Raw genomic sequence first — 23440 nt, 5'->3', positions numbered from 1 at the left:
ATACTGCATACTAGGATTTCTAGTCAACCGAGGCTCACCGTGCAATGTCTCGCTGCTTCCCATTCCCACCACCGGAATATGAAAAGAAGACAAGTAGTGGCCACGTAGACTTACTAGCTGAGGTGCTTCTCTTACAAGCTTATTTTTGCTTGCTTTTAATCCATTTTGTTGGCTTCCCAACTTTATGCCCCTTGCACTTGATAATTGGTAACTTATATGAGGAGGTCCTTTGAGTACTGTTGTGGGAGAACTTTCTTGTATTACAAGTTGGTAAATTATGTTAGGAGATGATCATGATCAATGAACTGGATATTCCCTAAATTAGGATGAGAAAGTTAAATTTCATCACATGTGATGTTTTGTCTTATTTGAGTAGTTATTATGTAACCATACTCTGGAATGCTGCTGGCAGTATGTTGATAAAAAATTTCAGAGTACACAGTGGATAATTGTGTAGGATCCTGTTTTGATCGTGCGCATAAGGAATTTTTTCTTGTATTATTGAATCGAGTGAGGTCTATTATTTATAATTATGTTGTATTGTAGTGCTTCTCATTCAACTTAGAAAGTTACATGGCTAATCAAAGTTATGCTTATTTGATATCCTACCACGACCTGTATAACTTATTTCTGTGTTGTCCTTCTAATTGTTTTACTATAATGCAACGCTCATATTTGACATATAGAGTAGTCATTTTGTCTTTGGTGCCAAAGTTGATCGTCACAGAATCATTCCATCCTATCACAACTAGACTCTTGAAAAATGGCAGATACCGGAGTTTAAGTTGATAAAATTTAAGCTGGGTAAAATTCAGCATTGGTTTATGTAAGTACAAGCTGAATTTTGTTTTGATTATGGCTTATTTTGTTAATAAACCACAATCAAACTACGATATAAAGGCAAGCTGATTGTTGCCAACAAGATTATTATTCAGGGGAACTATTCTTAATCTGGTCAGCGGTAATGGGTTTGAAAGAACAATCATGTCTATTTACACTGAGACCAGGGAGGTCAGGTCACCAACCATGTAATGCTCGAGATTGGAAAATATATTTTTATCAAGGTTTTGTGAACAATAGAAGTATGAAAATAACTGGGGCTCAGTTCAGCTGGACTGATCAGTTTTGTCCTTAGTTACTACCATCACTCAATGGTGAGCTATCTCTTAAGCACATTATTTTCTGATCTTACCGGAAATAAGATTATCAGTAACCACCCTCATAACTTCCATATTTCATAATTTTTTCCATATAACCCAAGCAAGATTATCTTCAAGGTTGTGTAAGTTGAATACTTAGTACCATGAAAGCTGCTTTATTAGAGGAAATCTGTAAGCATGTGATCCAACTGACTCTTTCTAAGTGTAAAATCTTTAAGATAAAAGAAGTGGAGAGTCATCTTTAGTTGGCAAAGAGATTGTTGAGCCTCAGCCATACCTGGGCTTGGCAGTCTTTGATGCTATATCATGTGAAAAGGACCCCCCATAGAAGCTGATATGACCTTAGGCGTTCATGCTTCCCGTACCTATTTATAGTGGCATTGAAGTTGAAGTTGGGGAGCATTATTTAGACAACAATGTTTCACTTACATAAAGTTTTTGTCCAACAAGATTCTTAGGTTTCATTCTGATGCAATCATTGTTCATTTATGTAAGCTCTGCATTAGGTTAGGTCAGGTATGTTCAGTTTTTAATGAGTCAAATGGATAGTTTAACTGGACCTTTTGATAGTTGGGTATATAGCCATCTAAATTATTTTATGGTTTACTGACTGCCTAAATTATTTTGTTTAGGTGATTAATATTTGTTCATTGTTTCCGTTGACTAAGGTCAAACTTCTTCACTAAAGAATAATAAGATGAATGGATTAGTTAAACTGTTGCCAGGCAATATGTTTACATTTTATTTATGAGTTTTAGGGTGACAGTCTTGGTTGTTTGAGAAATATTGGTCTCTAAGATGTGAAAATTAGGTCTTCTAGCTTGTTTATATTTTCTTTCAGCAGTGAAGGCATATATGACTTGAACCTATTGCAAGAAATGCATGCATTTCTTTCTTTATTATGCCTTTTCTTTTCAAGTATAAAAATGAGATTTTTATATTGGTATCTCTCTCTCCTCATGAGTAAAGAAGAATTCAGTAAAAAACTAATGAAATATTTCATAAAGTCCATCTAGAACCAAAAAGTTAAATTTGGTTTTTGATTTTATTGCCATATATTATAATATCTGATTCAACTTCATGTTTTGAGAGTACTGTTATTAAGCACAGGTGCCATTTCACATGTGGTTGTATTCTGCAGCTTCATTTTTTGTATTTGGTTGGATCAAAGTGTCTGCAAACATGTTCATATCATTTTTTTAACACAAATCATATGTATTTTATGTATTTAGCATATTGTCAACATATAGGAACCACCACCTTTTAGGACAGATGTGTTCTGTGTCTTGCTGGTGACTAATACCTGATTATTGTTGTAAACTTCAACACACAGGTTATGTGGTTAGATTTAAGATTACTTAATGGAACATCATGTGGTTTATCCCTTTTTTGTGAAACACAATTGTCTGTTGGAAACTGATATAAAATCGTTGAAGTGCATATCAAGCATTCGTGTTCATATTTTCCACGTCACTATGTTTACCAGTTTGAAAATTCCAAGTGCTTACCTTCTGCTAGATTTTCTACATGTGCAGTGCATTCCACAGCACCCTGCACTGCTTCACCATTTCGCATCTAATGTTTTCATTCTCATATCATCAATTAGTGACATGACCTGTGGGGGTAATGCTTCTCTTAGCGTAGCAATAGAGATGGTGCCTCCTGAGAAAATCTGATATCTTTGTTCCATTCAGGAGGATCTAAGGCATATTCGGTATTCCCTGTATGAAAAGGATTTGCTTGGGGTTTTTGTTGGTTTTCTGATTCTCTAATATATATTTTTCAATCTATGAATTCATAATCTGCTGAGTTCTTATGGACTTGAACATAAGGTTATGGGGCTTAGAGCTGCTATACTCGTACTGGTAGTAGGTATTATTTACCTAGAGTCTTCTAATTTAAGGTGCCAGACCTGCTTTGAAGTTCATTTGAATCTTGGTTCAGTACCTGGTCTCCAGCAAGAATCTTTGCTTCATCACCTGTTTTCAAGTGACTTGGAAGAACTGTTGACTCTCTAGTATCAGTAGTCAAGAGTTATAGTTCTGGTATGGATGGTTTGGATGCTATATTCCTAATAGCTTGTCTGGTAGGTGCTGTGCTCTATAACAAAGTTTCTTGCTGCTGAAAAAAAAACAAATATAGCATAAATGCCATGTTTGGGACCTTGAGCTTCCTGCCTTTCTGGATGATACTTCTTTTAACCGATGGTACTGTTGGCAGATGGACTTTTGCTGATTGTACTGTTGGAAATGGACTGAAAAGCGTTATGTAGGTTGTTTTGCTTCCTTTAGGAAGAACTGAGCTCTGAAACCAAAATCTTGTTTCCATACTTTAGTCTGACTTGAATATATGTGTTTCAGAATGACTAGCTATTGGACTGCACACAAAAAATATTACAATGTTATTTATTGTCAGTTGTAAAATTAACCCCCTTATGGAACATGAAACAAAAATGAATATCTTAAAAAATGATCAAAATTATAAGTTAGTAGCTTAAATTATGAAATAAGAAAGTTGTTTAATAGGTAGATCTGAACATAATGAGCCTAACCTGCAGGAATTTGCTGTACATGTTTCTTCTTCCCAGCATGCCATGGGCTTTCAGTTCTATTGGGATAAGAATGATGCTACGTGCCAACAGTTGGTTCCTTTTTCCTGACAGCAGGCTATCTCATATGCCAACCAATATTAAACGTTGTTGGAATCTAGTTATTTTGGTGTGTATATTATCAAATAGAGGTATCAGTTCCTCACAGGGGAACATTATTATACGAATGTGTCGATTCCTTTTCTTTAACCAGTTTCACTGTATGAAATACCATGTCATCTTTGGAACTACTTAAGAAGACCATCTTTAAGTTTGGCATTTGGTTTTCCAATTGTAAATCTTGTAGGTGCTTCATAATGCATCACTGCTTTATCTTGTGTTAATTTTCTCAAACTAGTGCCCAGAGATTTTTAAGCTATTCGAAACTTGATAATCTTTTTTTCTTGATTTATCTTTTCCAAAGTGTAGGGTTGTTTTTGTGGTTAGTCTTTTTCAATTTTCTTCTGTGGGTCTGCACTTATAACATTGAACAGTTTTTTTTTTTTTTTTTTTCTGAGAAATAAAAAAAGATTTATTAGTTGAACTAGGTTTACTACAAATTATTGACCAGTTAATTACTAAAATCTTCTCATCTTTTATGCCATTTAAATTCACTTCTATTCAACAGAATTTGGGTCATTCCCATTGTTTTGCATGCCCCAACTATGTAATTTCTTTTTTCTTTTTGAAGTTCATCATTGTGGTGGAAATATAATAGAATTCTAACTTGTCAAGTTGTTTATTATCGACCAATGAATTAGTGGGTACTTGTCATCTCTAATGCCCTTTGATTTCACTTCTACTTGATGGAATTTGGGCCATTCTCATTGATGTATTAGAAATAGACTAGAACTGTAAGTTGTCAATTTACTTGATCATTTCTTCCTATTTGGTGGAAAATAAATCAGGCAATATATTTCATCTTTTGCATTCATTCTGTTTGCTAATTACGAACACTAACAATGAACACTTGTGATTTTTAGTAAAAAGGGAGTTTTTAAATCTACGCTTCTAGCCTGGTTTTACAACAGGAATCAAGATCAATTCAGAAAACTGAAGCATATTAATTATATAAATTAAATTAGAGATTCATGATAGCTTTAATTAGCAGGGAGATCAGATTGTTTCTGACAATCATATGTCTGTGATGATGCTCTTTATTTTAATAATTTGTGTGTTTATGTTAGTTAGTGTTGGTACTGTTTTGTTTATTTAATTTGTTTGTTTGATGACTGAATGAAGGTTTCTTGAACTGTGTATGAGATTCAGATTTATTGGATTCACATGTTAGAGGTTTGTCAGGGTTTCTATGCAGTAATTTTGTGTCTTCCAGGTTTGCTTGTATCCAATAAATTGAAGTGGCCTTACCTTGAAATATGATGGTTTCAAATAGAATACCGATTTATATGTGGGGTTGAATAGTCTGCTGTTAGTAGGTATTTGCTTTCTGTTCATTTTTTTAAAATTTAAATGTGCATCATTTTCTGTCTCATGTCTCATCTAGTGTGGGCTCATTATAGCTTACTATCGTGATCAAACATTTATTGGTTGTTGGGAGAGTGCTTTTCTTGGTTGCTTTACCTTTTGGATGCCGTTATAGCTATATCATAGCAGTATATTCATATCTGGAAAATGGTATGCAAAATTTTCACTTTGCTGAATCTTACTGCTTTATTAGTTGAACTATTAGATATCTTGAGATTTTCTTAAAAAGTGAAACCTAGGCTTTTCATCTGGTTCACATGATGGTAGTTGATGTCCTCTTAACATTATCATTATATGATTTTGGTGAATATCTGAAACTTTGATGAATTGATTTACATTTACTTTTGTGGTCAATTTTGTGTCAACTTTCAGGACAAACACAAAGAGAAGAAGCATAAAAAGGAGAAGAGTGACAAAGGGAAGAGAGAAGGCAAAGAGAAAAAAGACAAAGATCGAAGTAAAGATAAACACAAGGAGAAGAAAGATCGAAAAGAAAGGCACAAAGACAAGAAAAAAAAGGATCAGGACAAGGATAAACTAAAGACACCATATGATAGGGCTGACAAACAGACTGATTCTCCCAATGGAGATATGGTTGGAGAATGCAGTTGGAAGGCAGAGGCAATTAAACATTCTAAATCTACCGAGGAGTTGGGCAGGAAGATCAAAGATGGAGATAAAGTGCCAGCAAACAGAAAAGTTGACAACTTCAGTGGCCCAGTTGAAAAAAGCATTGGTAGCTTTGCTGCGCCTGCAGTGTTTAAGGAAAGAGTTCCAACTGATAAAAGTATTCCATCCTCTGTGGATGCTCCACAGGGTAGAATTGATGGCTTGGAAAGGTCAGCTGACAAAATTGCTATTTCTAATCAAAGAAGAAATGAGGGTTTGGTCTCTTCACATGTATCACAGAAGGAAAGAAGTACTAGTGATAAGTTGGCGCCAGATCTCAATAGTACAGCGCAAAGAGGAAATGGTGGTATGGTACTACCTCTGGAGAAATGGGTGGATTCTGTTCCAAGACAATTTGAGGGCCCATACCCTGCAGCTGCTATGGAAATTGATAATTACAAGAGTAACAAAGTTACCTCAAGTTCCACTAATGCTGTTCAAAGAACCACTAATGGGATGGGTCAGCCAACGCAGAACCTTTCCACTCCTAAAAATGTTGCCTCCATTGGCCTTGCCAGTAAGATGGAGGACAGAAGAGACGCTAACAAAACTGATCCAAACCATGACCTTATGGATCAAAGAAGAATTGATAGGATGGGCCGATCAGTGGAGAAGGATGCAAACAACAGGATTAAGGAGGAGAAAGCGAGGAACACAGAGCGGGAAGCTGATGATAGGAGAGAAGATAGACAGAGGGATAAGGATCATGACAAGAAGAAGATCAAGGATAAAGACAAGCACAAAGGGAAAGAAAAAGAAAAGGCGAAAGTAAAAGAGAAAGGTGAACATAAACATAAAGAACAAATTGGGCCTAGAGATGGCATGAAAAAGGATCAGTCAGATAGTCTCGATCTAAAGCCTTTAGCCCCTCAGAGAGATAATGCAAAAAATTATCCTATCAATGATAATTTCAAGAAGAGAAAGGAAATGGATATAAATGGGTTCCATAGTGGTAAGTCTTTTAATATTTGTTTTTTTTTTTTTTTTTGTAATTTTGGGAGCACCCGTAGTTACTATACCATTATAAACCTCATTTGCTTGGTTTATATCACTGCATTTGCCATGACATGCAGAGAATAATATGCGGATTGACAAGTGTCCAAGAACAAATCCTTCCTCTCACCTCCGTGAAGAGAATGGGAGGACACTGGAATCATCCCATATTGCTACAGTTTTTCCTTCAGTAAAACCTGAAGCCATAAGGTATACGCTGACGGTAAAACCTGTAGATAACAAGGAACACAAGATAAATGGCATTGCAGAAGCTCAGCCATCCTTGTCTGGCTTGACGCATCTGGTTGCTGCAAAGAAGGGTGCAGCTGGTAAAGTTGATACAAGTCCTCACCCGGACTCCATGTATCTCAACCAAGTATACTCTATCCCCATAGTGGATGAATGGCCTGAATATGATGACCAAGAGTGGCTTTTCAGCAGCTGTCACCTTCAGCAAAAGCCGAAGTCAAAGCTTGGGGGCAATGAGGTCCGCCAGGTATGGTCTGAGGCACTAAAAATCGAGCAAGAGGATGTCGTCGCTTTGCCTTATGTCGTTCCTTACTGATACCAATTATTCTCATTATGCCTGATTCATCGTAAAAGATATGGCGGCATGAATGAAAATAGTTGATCTGTTCATTTTGCCGCCTTCAGTTCCTCCATGCCTGTTATTTCTGGTATGACCTCAAACTTGTTGCAGTTTGAACATACTAGTGTTCTTCATGGCATATTCATTTCAGGTAGAACGGAGTTACTCTACCCTGCCGTGCTTCAAGTCCATTTGACTAGGGGTGCCATATTGCCGGATCATATTGTTGCTTCAAGTGGCTTGAAGTGTGAGCTCCTTATGGGAGGAGGGAGGGAGGAGGGAGGTGAGGGGCGTTGCCGCTCTAATGCACAATTTTGGACTGTATTAATGTATATCATTTTATAAAAAGAACTGTACAATGGAGAAGGGGAGGATGAGAAGATAATGGAAGTGGCTATCGTCATTCATTCATATAATTTTTGCAGCTACTGTAGTTCTCGTGGTAAATATTAATCATGCAAATTCTCACATTGATTGAAGAAAAAGTTATGTTTCCCTTTTTAATCTTCCATATAAAACAATCTATCATTGAATCTCACCGTGTGAATGGCAAAAAAGAAGGGTATATATTATAGAGTATGGGTTTTTTGTTTATTTTGTAAAACGTTGGAGCTTATTCCTATTACATCATTAATCGGCATGGAGTGTCATGGTCAAAGAAAACTATGAGGAAGGTTTGCAATCTTATCATCGATCATGGGATGTATGTATCAATCTATTATATATGATACGTTAGTACAGTTTGGGATCATTTGGTAACGAGTTACGAGTCACAAAATGATTAGGAGATAATTAATTTTTGATGAAATTGACTTTTATTTTCTACTTCGACTGGTTTTCTGCTTCTACTTCCCCAATCTAAATTTTGTATGATCTCATAATTATTTTTTGAATATTTTCATAATAATTATGGTTAATACTCATGAAAGTTAAATAATATGCATTAAATTATTAGTTAACAACTACGCATTAAAGAACCCTTATCGTGTTCCGCGGATGTATCATATCAGGCCTCCTTCTCTATAAAGCCCGATCTGCGAGCTCGACGCTACGCAGATCCAGAGAGAGAGAGAGAGAAAGAGAGAGAGAGGCGCAATGGCGAGGCTTCACATCTCTGTCTTATTCGCCGCTGCTTTGATCCTATTGGGTATATCTTTTCTACTGTCAGCTTAACTCCCGATCCCCGACAAGGTTTGTGCGAGCCCTAATTTTTGTCCCTCATTTTATCTTTTCTGTGCGAAGTTTCTGCGAAGAAATCTGGCGATGTGACGGAACTACAGATCGGGGTCAAGGTACTTGTTCCATTTGATTTCTTCCTGGAATCTTGTTGTTGTTTGTCTAGATCTCGGCTGTGATCCGTTATTCTTCTTGGATGGTGACTAGGACGGAAGAAATTATTGTGCTTCGAACAAATTGAAGGTAACCTAGGGTAAGTTGAGATGTTGATGGACGGGTCCTTTTTGGTGTACTTACGGAAAGCAAAGTTAAAATGGGCTTAGATGCATTACAGGGCATTGGGGTTTAGATAATGTAGTCTGACACCTAGTTAACGCCACAAACTAATCTTCGCTAACAAGAATAGAGATGCTATTGATAACATGATGCCGTTGGTTTTTCTTTTCCATATTAAAAAGCCAAAGAAAGTGTCATCACCTTCGGGTATGGGCTTGAGTAAACTTCCTTTAAAATTGGATTACTCTCAGTCGGATGGGCTTGAGTAAGCTTCTAGTCAAGTGAGAAGTGAACCGTGAACCCTTTCTAGTTGGAGAGAGTCACGTATTACTAGGATCTTTTGTAACACCTCGATTAGTCTAATGGGTAGACTACCATCAACGTCAGCTTAAACATTTTAGTTAGTGGTCGAGTCATGATTTTTTGGTATTAGAGCCGACCTAGCATTGATGTATGATGAGGGAACTCGAGTAGAAAAGGGTCACATTGTTGGAGTTAGAGGATTCGTCACGGTGTGGAGTATCACGAGGCTGCGCCTCACATATATCATATCAGGGTTTGATCTGGGCTATGTTAGGTCTTGACAATAATGTCAAGCTCTTAAGTGAGAGAGTTTGTAACACTTCGATTAGTCTCACATCGGAAGTGGGCAAGACTAAGATTGACTTATAAAGGACTAATGAATGTACTACTATCAACTTCAGCTTAAGCATTTTGATCAGTGATTTGGGTTCAATGAAGTTGATAGGTCAGCTATCCCATCAAGTCGAGTTGTGACATCTTTACTTTCCTTTCTTTCTTGTTTGTTTCTTTCTTTCCCCATGAACAACAACAAGTTGGAAGGCTGCAATCATTTGGGAGGTTGACTTCTTTTGTTCTATGTGGGAAGCTTTTAAGCAAGTGAAAAATGCCTTTGCAAAGTTAGTAATTTGGTCAAAGGGCTACATAATTTTATAACATGAATTCCTAAGGGCCAAGATGAATTTTTTTTTTAATCACTGAATCAGGGTTGACATCAGTAGGACTGTGCTATGGGAAATTGTGCTTCTTTATGCTTATGCAGGTTGTAGGCATGATAACAATTGGCAGGCTAAAAGAAGCCCAACTTCACGGTTAATTCTGTTTCAACAATGCACAATCCATATATTATCATGACCTCTATCTATGAGCATAATTTATCAACCATTATGATAAAAGGAAAATGACCCCAGATTTCAGTTAAATCCCATCTTATTTTGGACTCAAAGGTGTCATCCAAATAATAATCCACATAAGACTAGAAGACATCTGACCCAAAAAATAACAAGTATTTATACAGAAATTCTCTAAAAATGGGAAAAAAGCCCCAAGAAAATGATCTAAAATTGAATTTATAGCTAGGGTCAAATTCAGTCCAACATCAACCAAAAATTTGGAATTCAAATTGACCCTATAATTCACTTATATTACACTATTCAATAACCTTGGAAGGATTTGTTGATTATAAAATTAATGGAAAAATTTATCTAGTTGATGTTCATTCTTTCATAGGGTACTAAAAGGTAAGGAGCTACTGAAGAAGAGGTCATTTTTGGTCAGGTCTTGTTTGATCATTCTCAACTTTTTTGCTACATCACAAGCTCTAAGTTTAGTTATGTAAAATATCAAACCTTGAATTATGGAATTTAAACTAGGAAACAAACTTTTTTATATTATGCACATATGCTTTTCATATGATTGTCAGCCATGTATGCTTCTCGCTACATGCTATGTATTTGAAACTTTGATCTCTTTCATGCTTCTCTTAGTATTATTAGTTCTTAAAAAATCATTCTGGTAGAAATTATAATCCAGTTTATTTTAGTCCATGAAGGAGACAGAATCACATGAAGATTTTAAGATGCTTTGCATTTTATTGTATCTAAAATAACCTGTTTTGTCTGTTTGTCTTGAATTTTTTTTTACAGTACAAGCCAGAGTCCTGCACCATTCAAGCTCACAAAGGTGACAAAATTAAGGTTCACTATCGTGTAAGTTCTAATTGTATTGAAGTTCTTATTGTTTACTGACAAAAGAATGTAACATTTGTTTGATATGTCCCCTTCCTTGTATTTTGTTCTCTTTTCTCTTCTCACCTCCAACTTGTGGATGTGCAAGTATTTGGAAGTTGGTTTTAGTATTGTTCTGGAGGTATAGAACCATGTAGATTTTCTGGGTAGGCAAAGAAGTCAGTCAATGCTAGCTTATTAATATAACACTAAAATGAGTAGTACTGTCTTTTGTATATATTACAATAATTATTTTTAACTTCATAGCCTTTATAGACAAGTTATAACTAGTTATTTGATCTTAATCCAATGGCTAGTGTAGGACTCCAGATCTTTGATACAAACTTCATGGTATTTCTTCCACGATATATGAGAGCAAAGGAATAACATGGTAAACAAGAGAAATTAAGAAAGATGGTTCAGTGGGTTCCATGTATCTCCTTGCGCACATTTGTAGATAATCAAACTTTGATCCTCTCTTATTCATTCACCAGCCATAAATACAATTCAAAGACATTATTGACTCAAAAGACATAACTTGCTGTGATACCAATTGATACAAACTATATACAGTTACTATCAAATACACATAGATCATGAAAATTAATAGGAAAACAACACAAAATGAGATAGTTGCATTTGGTCAGTTGTCCCTGATCATAATCTTGGAATAAACTTTAATCCTTTCCTTTTCATTAACCAGTCACTAAAGACAACTCAAAAACATAGCTAACTCGAAAGACTTAACTAATATTACCATCTAATAGTTATGTATGTCGTTGAGTACCATAAACAAGTCATACAAATAACCAAACTCAACACCAAAGAAGCACTTCAGCATATTAACTAATTCAAATTGGCACTAACACAACTAATACTAGCTGTGTATGCCATTCAGCTGCATAAACAAGTGATACAAATGACCAAACTCAACCTTTCTCGCATCTGAAGAGTTCTTTAGCATACAATGAGTCCCAATCGTCACTAACACAACTAATAGAAAACCAATCAATTTTTTACTTTGCATTGCATCTTAATGACTTGTTTTGCATCCATCAACTCTCAGCTTTCTTGTACTCTTTCACTCTTTGAATTTTATATTTCTCTTGGAATATGGTAGCTTTGAATTGTAGATTTGATATCCGATTAACGTTTTCAAGAGCACTAGGCACTATAAAGGCAAGGCCCCTTATTACCTGATGCTTACCTAGGCACTTGCCCGGATAAAGCAAGACGCCTCTCGCAAATTGTTTCCCTTATTTGGACTAGATATTTTGAAGCCAATGTTGCATATATTAATAACCTATTAGATTTCTCACTTGGTGTGATCTAATGTTATACTCTAATATATCTCAAGATTTTATAGGTTTTTTTGTTGACTAAATTCAGGTTGATCTTTTATTTTAAAGCCAGTAGACATATTGATGAAATTTCAAGCTTTTATCTTGTCTGTCCAACTTATGTTCCAGTAGTAGGTGACACACGATAGGTTGTGTTTCTTGGGGGTTTAAATAGGTGCCTAGGCACTTGCCTAAGCGCTCAGGTGAGGCGAGGTGAGGCCCAAGCGCTTGAGGCCTCAACCAAGCGACGCGCTTTAGTGAAGCGTCTCTTGAGTGCTTGCCTAAACCCACGTGTCAGGCGCCTCAAGCGAGCACCCGGTTCAAACGAAGTAATCAAACTAGACTATTAAGCCTGGTTTGGTTGAATAGTAGCTTGTTGGTTTGATTGAACCAACTAAGCTACATACTATTACCATACTTGCAAAACCCACCCCCCCGCGTGACCTCGAGAGTAGCTACTATGTCCGTTGTTGACGCTTCCTCTATAGTTGACGGGCAGGTCCGACAACCTAGCTTTCATGTGTAGTTCTCTTTGTCGCTACTGCTTCCGTGTGCATCTCCTTCCACTGTCAAGGGAGAGCACCGTAGCTTCCTTCGCTACCAATGTACACCTTTGAAGCTTCCTCTGCCCACGATGCTGCCATCTGCAGCTTCCGTCACTATCTTTCGTAGCTTCCTCCGTTGTCGTTGTTGTTGTTCGAAGCTTCCTCCATTGCTGTTGTCCTCCGAAGCTTGCTCCGCCATTGTTGTTGTCGTCTACAGCTTCCTTTGTTGCTGTCATCGTTGTTCGGAAGTTCCTCCATCATCGTTGCTCTCTCCTTCCTCACTTTCCACTGTCGGTGACTCTTTTCTCCCCCTTTAATTATTGTTAATAATAGATCATTCTTTTCTCCCCCTTTAACCATTGTTAATAATAGATAATCTACTATTAACAATAGATAACTACTGTTATCATATAATAGTCTTTATATAAATTTTAACATTGCTAATCTCTATTTATTTAAAATTGTTATTATTGTTTCAAGATTAATGACAAGTGTATAATGCAATTCAAAAAATTCATAAAAAATTCAAGAAAGGATCCTTCTTGGAAATACAATTATCTAAAGGATCCTAAAGATGGTATTTTTTGTGCAAAGTAATATCGAGTAGGGAACTTCAAGAATGCATGCAAGAAATGTCCACTTGATGTAAAAGAAGAGTTGCTGATTTATATGACTAAAAAAAAGATACAAAAGAATGAATCTTATGAGATTTTATTTAAAGATAATGTTGAACATATTATAGATGATGAAGAAGAAAATTATTTGGAAAGTGTTAATCCAAGTGGGAAAAGAGTCTACGACAAAAGGAAAAGAAGCCATGATTGTTAAGAAGGTTAAAAGGAGATCGATGGACTTATATATGTATTAAGGATCACAGAAGTAACAAGGGCAAGCAAGAGCAAAATTAAGACAAATAAATATAAGTGATGCTTGTGACAAAGAAACAAAGGGAAGATCAATTCAGTACATTGCTTGCTTCTTCTATCAGGTTGGCCTTTCTCTTAGTATTTGTCGTTTAGACAGTTCTAAAGAGATGATTGAAGTTATTGGAAGATATGGTGGGGGTTAAAACCTTCAAGTTATTATTGAAAAAAGAGTTCGATTATACAAATGACTTATTAAAGGGTCACAAAGAATCATGGGTAAAGCATGGTTGCTCTATTATGTCAGATGCTTGGATCGACAAGAGACATAGGAGTATAATTAATTTCATGGTCACATGAGTTACTTGATAAGTTTATGGAAGAAATTGGTGAATAAAATGTCGTCCAAGTTATAATCGACAATGGAAGCAATTATATGTTAGTTGGTAAGATTTATCTTTTGAATTTTTTAATCTTTTAGTTATTTTGTCTTTAATTTGAATGGAAGAATTATGTGACTCCTAAGTTTTATCCTATGTTTTAGGTAAATTACTTGAAGCAAAAAGATAACACTTATATTGGACTCCATGTGCGACACATTGCATTGATTTAATGTTGAAGGATATTAGAAAGATTTCTGATATCTAGAAGACTTGAGAAAGGATAATATTTGTTGTTAGATTTCTCTATAATCATATTGGAGCTTTAAATATAATAAAAGAATTCACATACAATAAGGAATTGGTGAGATATGGTGTCACTTGATTTGCTATTTCTTTCTTGACATTACAGAGCGTGCATCGTTAAAAACATAACATGAAAAACATGCTTACCTCGTAGAAATTGGTAACAAGCAAATGGACAAAAGAAGTGAAAGGAAAGAGGGCTGGTGATATTATCTTAATATCATCTTTTTCGAATCTTATAGTTTATACATTAAATGTAATAGACCTTTTTGTTCGAGTCCTTTGGTTGGCAAATATTGAAATAAGTCTGCAATAAAATACATTTATGAAACTATAGAAAGAGCACAGGAGATGATTCAAAAGTTGTTTGATAGAAATGAAGACAAGAATAAGAAAATATTTACAATCATTGATGAAAGATAGAATTGTCAACTTTATCGTCCATTATATACGGTAGTATATTAGTTTGATGCAGAAGTTGTAAATAAGTTATATAAGTGCATTGCAAGATTAGTTTCAAGTCTTGAGATGCACGATAAGATTACGTATTTACATGTGAATTATCTTTGTATAAGAATGTCGATGGTTTTTTGGAATTCTAATGGCAGTTCGATCTACAACAACTACATCCCCAGATATTTATAAATTTATATAATTAATTTCATGTATATTATGTTATTGTTAATAATAAAGTAAATTTTACAACCGAATGGTGGAGTTTATTTGGAAATTCTACCCCGAACTTGTAGTAATTGGCTATCAAAATTTTTAGTTTGACTTGTAGTCTGTGGGTTGTGAGCGAAACTAGAGTGTCTTTAAGCATGTAAGGTTCACATAATATTTTTGTTTTAATTAATTTATTATTTTTCAGATAGATGTATTAGTATATTTTTAAATTATATGACATAACAGATTCACACAAAGAGAACAAAATCAATTAGAGCATCAACGATTACATGATCTGGTTTATATAAAGAATAATCAAGTATTGAAGGCTCGTCATGATTTGCAAAAGAACATTGATCCAATCTCATTACAAGATATTGACGATTCAAATAAGTGGTTGGTGAGGGAAATGAGTGTGAACTTACAAGATGTCGAAGATAAGCTTGTACTTGAAGATGACAGCTTAAAATAGGGAGATGTGGCAAAAGTCTCAAGTGTTGGAGAATTACATACATATACAAGATAGATGACGAAGACAAAAATGAGTACAAAAGTCTCAAGTTCATCTCCTGCCATTGTCGAAGAGGAAATCTTTTTTTAATGAAGATGGATGAGAGGAAGAGAGATGATGATATGTTTGAGAATGACAATTTTGATTATGATGATGATAGAACTTGATGTAAAACTTTATTGTTTTGAATCTTTAACATTTTTATTATTAGAAGATAGATAATGTGATTTAATACTTTAGATCTTTTTTAATTTATGGTTGTATTTTTATTTATATAATAATATATATCAATTATATTATTTTTTTTGTTATTTTATATAATAATATATATCAAATATATTATATATATTATATTATATATACTTTAGATCTTTTTTGACACCTAGCGTTTTTGAAATCATTGGTGTTTATTCATCTTTTATATAGAACTAGAGTGTTCTACCTATTTTATTTTTTGTGTGATTTACTTTTTAGTACCTTTTCTCTAATTTACTACTCTTGACATGTGTTGCAGGGTTCACTTACTAATGGTGAAGTATTTGATTCAAGCTTTGAAAGAGGTGACCCCATTGAGTTTGAGCTAGGCAGTGGTCAGGTGATCAAAGGTATTGCCCTTTCTCTGATTAACTGACCCCTTATACCCTTTTGAAAGAGGTGATTCAATTATTTTTAAATGTGTTCTTTTTAAGCATGTTACTTCAAAGTAGTGACACTAACATGTGTCACTTATGACAGAAGAGGGAGCAAACATTATTCTGCACTTCTTATCGTGACTGCTTTATGTTGGTTCTGCATGCAATCGTCCTACTATTTTTGAAGTTTGATTATTTACCTTAGCAGCTTCATAATATTGGTGAAGCACGAGTGCCCAATTTTCTTACTTCTCTGAGCAGATTCTACTGGTAACATGAATTAGAATAGCTTTTACATAAAACTCTTCACATTGAACTCCAATTTTTGTGATTTGTGATGCATTTGGAAACCTGATCACTGTATGGTTTGGATCTCGACCATGGTTTGTATGCTAAACTTTTGATTTGTAAGTGTCCATTGCAATCCTGCATAAGTTTGTACTAGAAGTTTCAAAAAGTGGATTTTTTCTTGATCCTTGATTTTAATAATCTGATTATGAGGGAGATTATTATCCAATTTATGTTTTTTTTTTCATAGAACCAGAATCAGAAACAATTGATTAAATCTATTGGTTCTCAAAATTGACTCCCTTTATGTTTTCTTTTATATAAATATTTTATATAAGCGGAATCATCTTGTTCGAAAGGTGGCATGGTTTACCACTGAAAAAAATGATTGTGCAGGTTGGGACCAGGGCCTTCTGGGCATGTGTGTTGGTGAAAAGCGAAAGCTAAAAATTCCTGCAAAACTTGGTTATGGTGCCCAAGGATCCCCACCAAAGATCCCAGGTAACGCATCGGGTTTAACTTTTTTTGTTTTTCTTTTGTCATGCAATTTTCTTTTCCCTGGGTGTTGTCGAAGGACCACCTGTTGCCTTGTAAAGTTTATTATCATGCGTGACACTGCTGTTTACGACGACCACATATATGAATTGGCCTTTGCTATATTGTCTGATATGGTTCTAATAACTGGCAGGCGGAGCGACCCTTATCTTCGACACGGAGCTTGTGGCCGTCAATGGGAAGTCGTCATCTGACGCTGGAAAATCCACGGTTGACGAGAGCGAGCTCTGATTTCTCGAGAGACTATAAAGTATCACTATAATCTAGCAGTCGATGCATCATTTCAATAACCATTAACCTTTTTGGTGGATTAGGACATTTTGTAGCGCGCCTTCGAATCGTTGGCAAGTTGATCGGTGACTTAGTCTCATTAATTTTTCACTCTAGTGCTGTGTTATTCTTCATACTGAATTCCTTCAGCACACGATGCAGAGAGCCGTTCGCTGTCCATACATACTTTGCCATGGGAGTGGCATGCCAGAATTACCTGCGATCCAATAACCATCAGCCTCGGAGGAGCGCTATACAAGGAAATGAATGGTGTGACAGCTTCAGCGGTTGGACCAAATAGATTTAATTTTAGGTGCGTGGGATACTGAGACACACCAACACGACTAATAGTTTTCGTTTTAGACCTTTAATATGTCACCAACCTCTGCATAATAGGTGGATCACATTAACTACCTACCATCCCCATGCAAACCGACTCCAAAGATGCCACGATTAACAAAAGAAGACCAAGGAAAGAGCTATTCATCTCGAATCTCATCAACCTCTCGTAGGCTCCTTCTGTCCATTGCCCGCTCAGGTACTGCCTAGCTCCAGTTTTCTGCAAAATTTCCATCAAATAACGAGTCTGATCCATGTCAATTTGCGCCAACTACCGGCGTATTTAACTTTCTAAGTTTCGAGGTCTTACAGTGGCTTCGGTCAGCTCTCATTTGCTCATTTTGGCAAATATGTTGCCATAAAACTTGGCATCTTTCTTGTTGTATTCCCTCATCTTCTCCTTCAAACTTTTATATTCCAATTTCACATCCCTATAACAACACAACCACGAGTGAGCAAGCTAACAGTAGTGCCATCTATAATGATCCATATGTCTGCCTTAACATACCTGTTGTCCGGATCAATTTCAAGTGCTTTCTTGATGTCCAACTCTGCAAGATCCAAATCAGCAAGCTGAATATAAGCTTGGGCTCTCCTATACAGGGCCTTTACATTTCTGCTGTCAACCTCCAGGACCTAGTTTGACAACCCCTCTCTGTTCTTAGTGTACTGTATAAATTATGAAACTAGTCTACATTGGTCCAAATAGCACATTAAATAAGCCAAGGGATTGACCGATACCTTGGAGCAAAGCTTCTCTGCCTCTTTGTAGTCTTTGAACTTCAATTTGCAGGCTGCATTATTGAGATTGCATATGGCTTTTAATGCCCTGGATTGCTTCTTTTCCTCTTCACTAAATGAGTTATCATACTCGATGAACTTGGCACCCTGAACACGGGGAAGTAAAAAAGTAAGCCACAAACACCTGAATTATTACATGAAACGAAGGGACATATCAAAACAAGTGGAATATGTATAATAAATAACCTTTTCGTATCTCTTGGAAGCTCTAGCATATTTGCCCAATTTAAACAATGCATTTCCCTCTTCTTTTTTCTTACCAGCAGCTTCAATCTTCTCTGCGGTGTTCATGTCCCATGATTCTTTCTCCTGTAGGAGAAATGTGGTAAATGAGGCTCATTAGTCTACTATCCAAAACTAGACTGCGACAATCAAATATGAGAGGGTGAGAGGGGCTGCCCACCTTAATAAATGATACAAGCTCAACTTCATATATGACAGTGGAGTTGGCAGGAACCACAGCAAGTTCCTGCTTCGACTCGGTGAATGAGAATGCATATTCTGGTGGAATAGTTACCAAAGCAATCTCTCCTTTCTTCATACTCATCACTGCTCGGTCAAGACCCTCGATGACTTGTTCTGTCACAAAAATCATGAGTCATTCCTACCTTTACACAGCTGGATGCAAGCAACAAAAATATGAAATAAGAGCAATTAGACCTTCATCGGTCTTGAACTCAAATGGCTCCTGCTCATCATGACCCTTCTTCACAAAGACTGTCCCATCTTGTAGCTTACCAATCAACTTCACTGCATATATCAAAATAAAACTATAAAAGATATCAACCAACAGGGTGCTACGACAGTTATGTAAAACATGTATGATATGACTTCTGGATCACTACCTGTCACAACCGCTCCTTCATTTGGCTTTTGGTAACCTTCTCCTTCCTTGAGAGTCTTCTTAATGATCTTTCTGTCATCCCCTATCTCGGTAACAGTCTTCCATGATATTAATTCAAGCTCAATACAGAAAGTGGCATTTGGTGGCACAGCACCCTCATCACCAGAAGCCGGTCTACCTTTTCCGCCAAATGCATCTATCCTCAAAAAGGACATCGAACATAAGTTACACATTGCAATGTATTACAATGGAGCCATGGATAAATTACAAAACTAGTCCAATGTAACCTTACATTGTGGTTTCACAGTAAGGAGCACCCTTTCAGCCTTCTTCATGGTTTTCACAGCTTTAGCCAATGCAGGACAGAAGAAACCTGATCCCGGAAGGATATTTTGGCTAGTTAAACAAGATCAACATTCCAGCAACACAACTTGTAGAGTTACACTAACCATTTTTAACAGTAAACTCTACTCCCTCTGATTTTGAGATCACAGTTCCATCCTCAAGCCGGGCTTCGTATGTCACTGATGAGATGGAGAATGTTGACACTTCTTGATTCCAAAGAGGACATATGAATATAAAAGCAAAATTCAAGGAAAAGAGAATGTACCAAGAACTTCATCGAGATCTTTTGGGTTCTCCCACTTCTCCCCTTCCTTCAGGATCTTCTTAAATATGCCTCCGTCTTTGCATATGTCCTTCACACTACACCATGACAGTAACTCCACATCAAATTGGAGAGTGGCATTGGGTGGGATAGTGGGAGGAGAACCAGATTGACCATAAGCCAGCTCTGGAGGTATGGTGAAGATGGCATTTTCACCCTTCTTCATAGTTTTAATACCTTGATCCCATCCCTTTATGACTTGTCCTGGAAGAACCATAAAATAAGAGGAAAAGAACAAATATGCTAATCAGAAAATAAAGCATCGATTTGTTGACAGTTTGGGATATGATTTCAGTCATACATAAATAACTCTAGCACTTCTGATATAGTAAATTTAGTACATATCAGCTGAGATAACTTGTGGAAAGTAAGAACTTTCTACAAATACTTGTTTACATAATTAGAAAGCAAAAAATATTTGGATTTAAGAGTAAGAAAATTGCAAAACAACTTGAATAGAAAAAAGAGCATGAAACTTGCCCCTAATCGAATCATAGTCTGCTCAACCCATCATTATGTTACTAAATTATAGGAAAAAAAACAGTCCATTAGATGAGACTCCTACCAATAAAAGGTTCGATGTAAGAGGTCTTACCTCAATAAGAGAAGAGATTGTTTTTATGACTCAAACCCTGTTCACTTAGGTCACACTGTGGTGTACAAGCTCTCCCTCTTGATGATGAGAAATACAACTTAACACGATTAGAAAAAGAAAATCATAGAAAGATAATACTATGCGCCGCTAAGCATACTCTTTGGCGCCACAAATTTTTGTTAGTTCCCAGATCGATAATACTTGAGAACCTTTGACCAGCACTACATTTCAAGTAGAAGGCATCCATGGTCCAATAGCACCACTATTATTTACTGTATTACTTGTCTCAAACATAATCCATAAAACAAGTGATCATTAGATAGCTACACAAACACCTTCTTACAACTTAAACAAGGCTTAGTTACCTTGATGATTCTTGCTTCTTACAGTTTCAAACTTGAGCAAAGTTTTAATGACATATGCTGGACATCCAGCCTTGGCTGGAAGCACATTGAAGATGCAAGAATAGAAACTCTTGAACAACTCATAGTTACTCTTCTGGTAATATTGATGCCTTCATGTAGCAGGCATATCTGCTGACATTAATACTTTGATGAGCATTACATAATACTAATAATGGAAAGTACTAGCCTTGAAGAAGAAGGGTCACATTTAAGACATAACCTATTCAGGAAACCAAATCCATATTCCTTCCTGATAAAGGGAAACCTGACGAAGACACAAATCTGTGGAGCTGAAAACCCACCTTGGCCGAGCTTGAATTTGAACGCCGTCCCCCGATCACGGCTCGAATCGAACTTGGTCCCGTCGAGCAGAGTCCCAGTGTAGTGCACTGCGATCCAAACCCTCGAAAGGTCAGATTTTTCCTTCTCAGAAATAGACAGTAAAGCCACCACACAACCTCATCCGAACCAAACAAAATGTCCCAAAGAACGCAACGACGTCCGAGATTTCTCGTCGGAATACCTTCGACTTCATCTCCCACCTCGGGCGTCTCCCACCCGGACCCCTCCTTGACGAGCTTCTTCTTGAGCCCCTGCTTTCCGACCTCCTTCTCCTCGCCGACCTTGAGCGCGGGGCCATCGTCGGGCGGGTCCATCATCGCGGCCTCCTCCTCGCCGCCCGGAAGATCGAAGTCCTCTTCGTCCATGACGGCGGCTTGGCTCCGTGCAGGGATTAGGGCAACGGGGCCTGATGCGATCGCCTCGGATACGGCGGAGATATGGCGGAGGGAGACAGATACAGAGACAGAAAGAGAGGAGTATTATACCGCAAGGAGCACAATAAGGGGTTCCAGAGAGTTCTAAAGGCCAAGAAAGGCTCCTGAAATATGCTTCCCTTCGATGCTTTAGGAAAATATGATATATTAATATTAAATTTGATGCATAATTTCTCATCAAATTCTCACAGCATATGAATCATGATGTTGATTTTTAGTTACTTATAATTGAAAATGCACATAAATGATAAAGATAATTGCAGGAAAAATTAAAAATGTAACTCATTGCATCTTTGCTTACATATAATATAATCATTACGCTCCAAAGTAATACTAATCGTTCGTATTAGGAATTATCCAAACCAAACTTATGAAAGAAATTAGCCAGACTAAATGTTTCTTGATCACCCAAATTATTAATATCCAAAACAACCAAAGTTGTGCATGATAATATTGGAACCTTATGACCGAATATATATTGGTAGTCGATACAATTTGGACCTCTTGTGATACATCACATGCTGTAGGATCTTTAAAATGGAGCTCGATGGATGATGGATAGGTCGCAAAATGGAATTTCGATGATACTTCACTTGCAGCTTTGGTTATCTGTAAGAAACTTATGTATAAGGCTCTGAACTTTGTGATGGAAACTGAATGCATTTGTTTAGATGACTGTTGCAGGTTTATTCTGTGGATGGAGATGAATGTTTGGAGATCATATATATTATTTGCAATAATATATTCTACTTTTATATAACATGTGGTTGTTGGCAGAAAAATTTGCTGAGGTATTTATTTCTGTTCGGGGCATGTCATTTTATAAGTTATTTATTTCTGTTTCATAAGATAAAAGCTTTCTTCTTATGATCATCGATTTTTGAAAGATAATTATAAGTTTTCTTTTTATCATTTATGAGGAAAAAGATAATCTTAAACTTCGTTCATGCTTTTTATGATAAATTATAAAGGCTCATCTTTAACACAGACTTCCTTTGACTATTCATATTCGTATTCATATATCTCAGGTTACTAACTTAAGCATCAGATGAACTATATCGGAAAATCTCTCATCGACTTTGATATTTGTGTATGTTGCATATAAGGAGCTCGATGTTTTCATCTCGAAGACACATCGGATAATTCTACACATATGACTTTGGACCATGTAAGACTAACCAAGACGTCAATATTTTTTTCTCCTAACAATTTGGCACTAAAAAGAGGGCCTGATGTTATGAGAACATTTGCCTACCAACCCTCTCGATGAACACTCGAGCGAGGAGGCCTTCCCATGACCCACAGTACTTTCACTCAGGGGTGCAACAGCCACCCTTTCCACAATGAATGCATCAACTTCGACACAAATGTCAATACAATTGGCATCTCTTCAATGACTCGAGGGCGACCCCGAGTCACTTGTTCGTCCCTGCTGAAGCATTTATAAACCTTATACAATATGTACAAGCGCCAATAGGAATGACGTAAGCTGTTGCTCTGCTCTTACCCTAATTAATCGATAAGCAACACCACCACCTTAATCGTAGTCAGCAACTCAAACGACACCAACACTAGTGCCCATCGGGGTTCCCCCACCTAACGTGATATCAATATCTTAAGAGCGCCCAAAGCTCATCGAGCCACTGATCAAGCAAGCACCTTGTTCCCCAACTACAAAATTTAACACACTACCACA

The 23440-nt window shown here is 36.6% G+C and overlaps 3 protein-coding genes and 1 pseudogene across 5 annotated transcripts in view; 3 read left to right on the top strand and 1 right to left on the bottom strand.

Annotated features, from left to right (window-relative positions):
* LOC103992581 (uncharacterized) overlaps positions 1 to 7951 on the top strand; it is an 8910-nt gene extending 959 nt beyond the window's left edge. The window contains exons 1-4 of one of the 3 annotated variants that reach the window (XR_010488840.1): positions 1 to 122; positions 5605 to 6853; positions 6975 to 7571; positions 7635 to 7951. The exon at positions 1 to 122 is cut by the window's left edge and continues 959 nt beyond it. Coding sequence is in view for 2 of the 3 variants with exons in the window: in XM_009412346.3 (XP_009410621.2) it covers positions 45 to 122; positions 5605 to 6853; positions 6975 to 7459 (1812 nt within the window). In the remaining variant the exon portion in view is untranslated. Of the gene's footprint in view, positions 123 to 5604; positions 6854 to 6974 lie in introns of all 3 variants that reach the window. The other 2 variants (XM_065118399.1, XM_009412346.3) reach the window with 2 other exon arrangements.
* A 538-nt stretch (positions 7952 to 8489) lies between these two features.
* Positions 8490 to 17434, top strand: LOC135617783 (peptidyl-prolyl cis-trans isomerase FKBP15-1-like). Its single transcript, XM_065118397.1, has 6 exons — positions 8490 to 8630; positions 8726 to 8775; positions 10882 to 10944; positions 16088 to 16178; positions 16890 to 16994; positions 17182 to 17434. Exons 1-6 carry the CDS (start codon positions 8579 to 8581, stop codon positions 17277 to 17279), a joined length of 459 nt encoding a protein of 152 aa, XP_064974469.1. The 5' UTR covers positions 8490 to 8578; the 3' UTR covers positions 17280 to 17434.
* Positions 10958 to 16046, top strand: LOC135617784 (uncharacterized; annotated as a pseudogene).
* A 172-nt stretch (positions 17435 to 17606) lies between the features above and the next one.
* LOC135617782 (70 kDa peptidyl-prolyl isomerase-like) lies at positions 17607 to 21807 on the bottom strand. The gene is made up of 13 exons (XM_065118396.1): positions 21492 to 21807; positions 21271 to 21357; positions 19913 to 20173; positions 19752 to 19826; positions 19595 to 19675; positions 19304 to 19498; positions 19119 to 19208; positions 18862 to 19037; positions 18645 to 18767; positions 18399 to 18545; positions 18166 to 18293; positions 17968 to 18088; positions 17607 to 17877 (listed from the first exon to the last, which is right to left on the bottom strand). Exons 1-12 carry the CDS (start codon positions 21673 to 21675, stop codon positions 17986 to 17988), a joined length of 1650 nt encoding a protein of 549 aa, XP_064974468.1. The 5' UTR covers positions 21676 to 21807; the 3' UTR covers positions 17607 to 17877; positions 17968 to 17985.
* Between the last annotated feature and the right edge of the window lie 1633 nt (positions 21808 to 23440).

The sequence above is a fragment of the Musa acuminata genome, chromosome BXJ2-7 (assembly GCF_036884655.1).
Source record: "Musa acuminata AAA Group cultivar baxijiao chromosome BXJ2-7, Cavendish_Baxijiao_AAA, whole genome shotgun sequence".
NCBI lineage: Eukaryota > Viridiplantae > Streptophyta > Magnoliopsida > Zingiberales > Musaceae > Musa > Musa acuminata.
The sequence above is the reverse complement of the archived record's forward strand: the minus strand, read 5'-3'. Positions and strand labels throughout refer to the sequence as shown.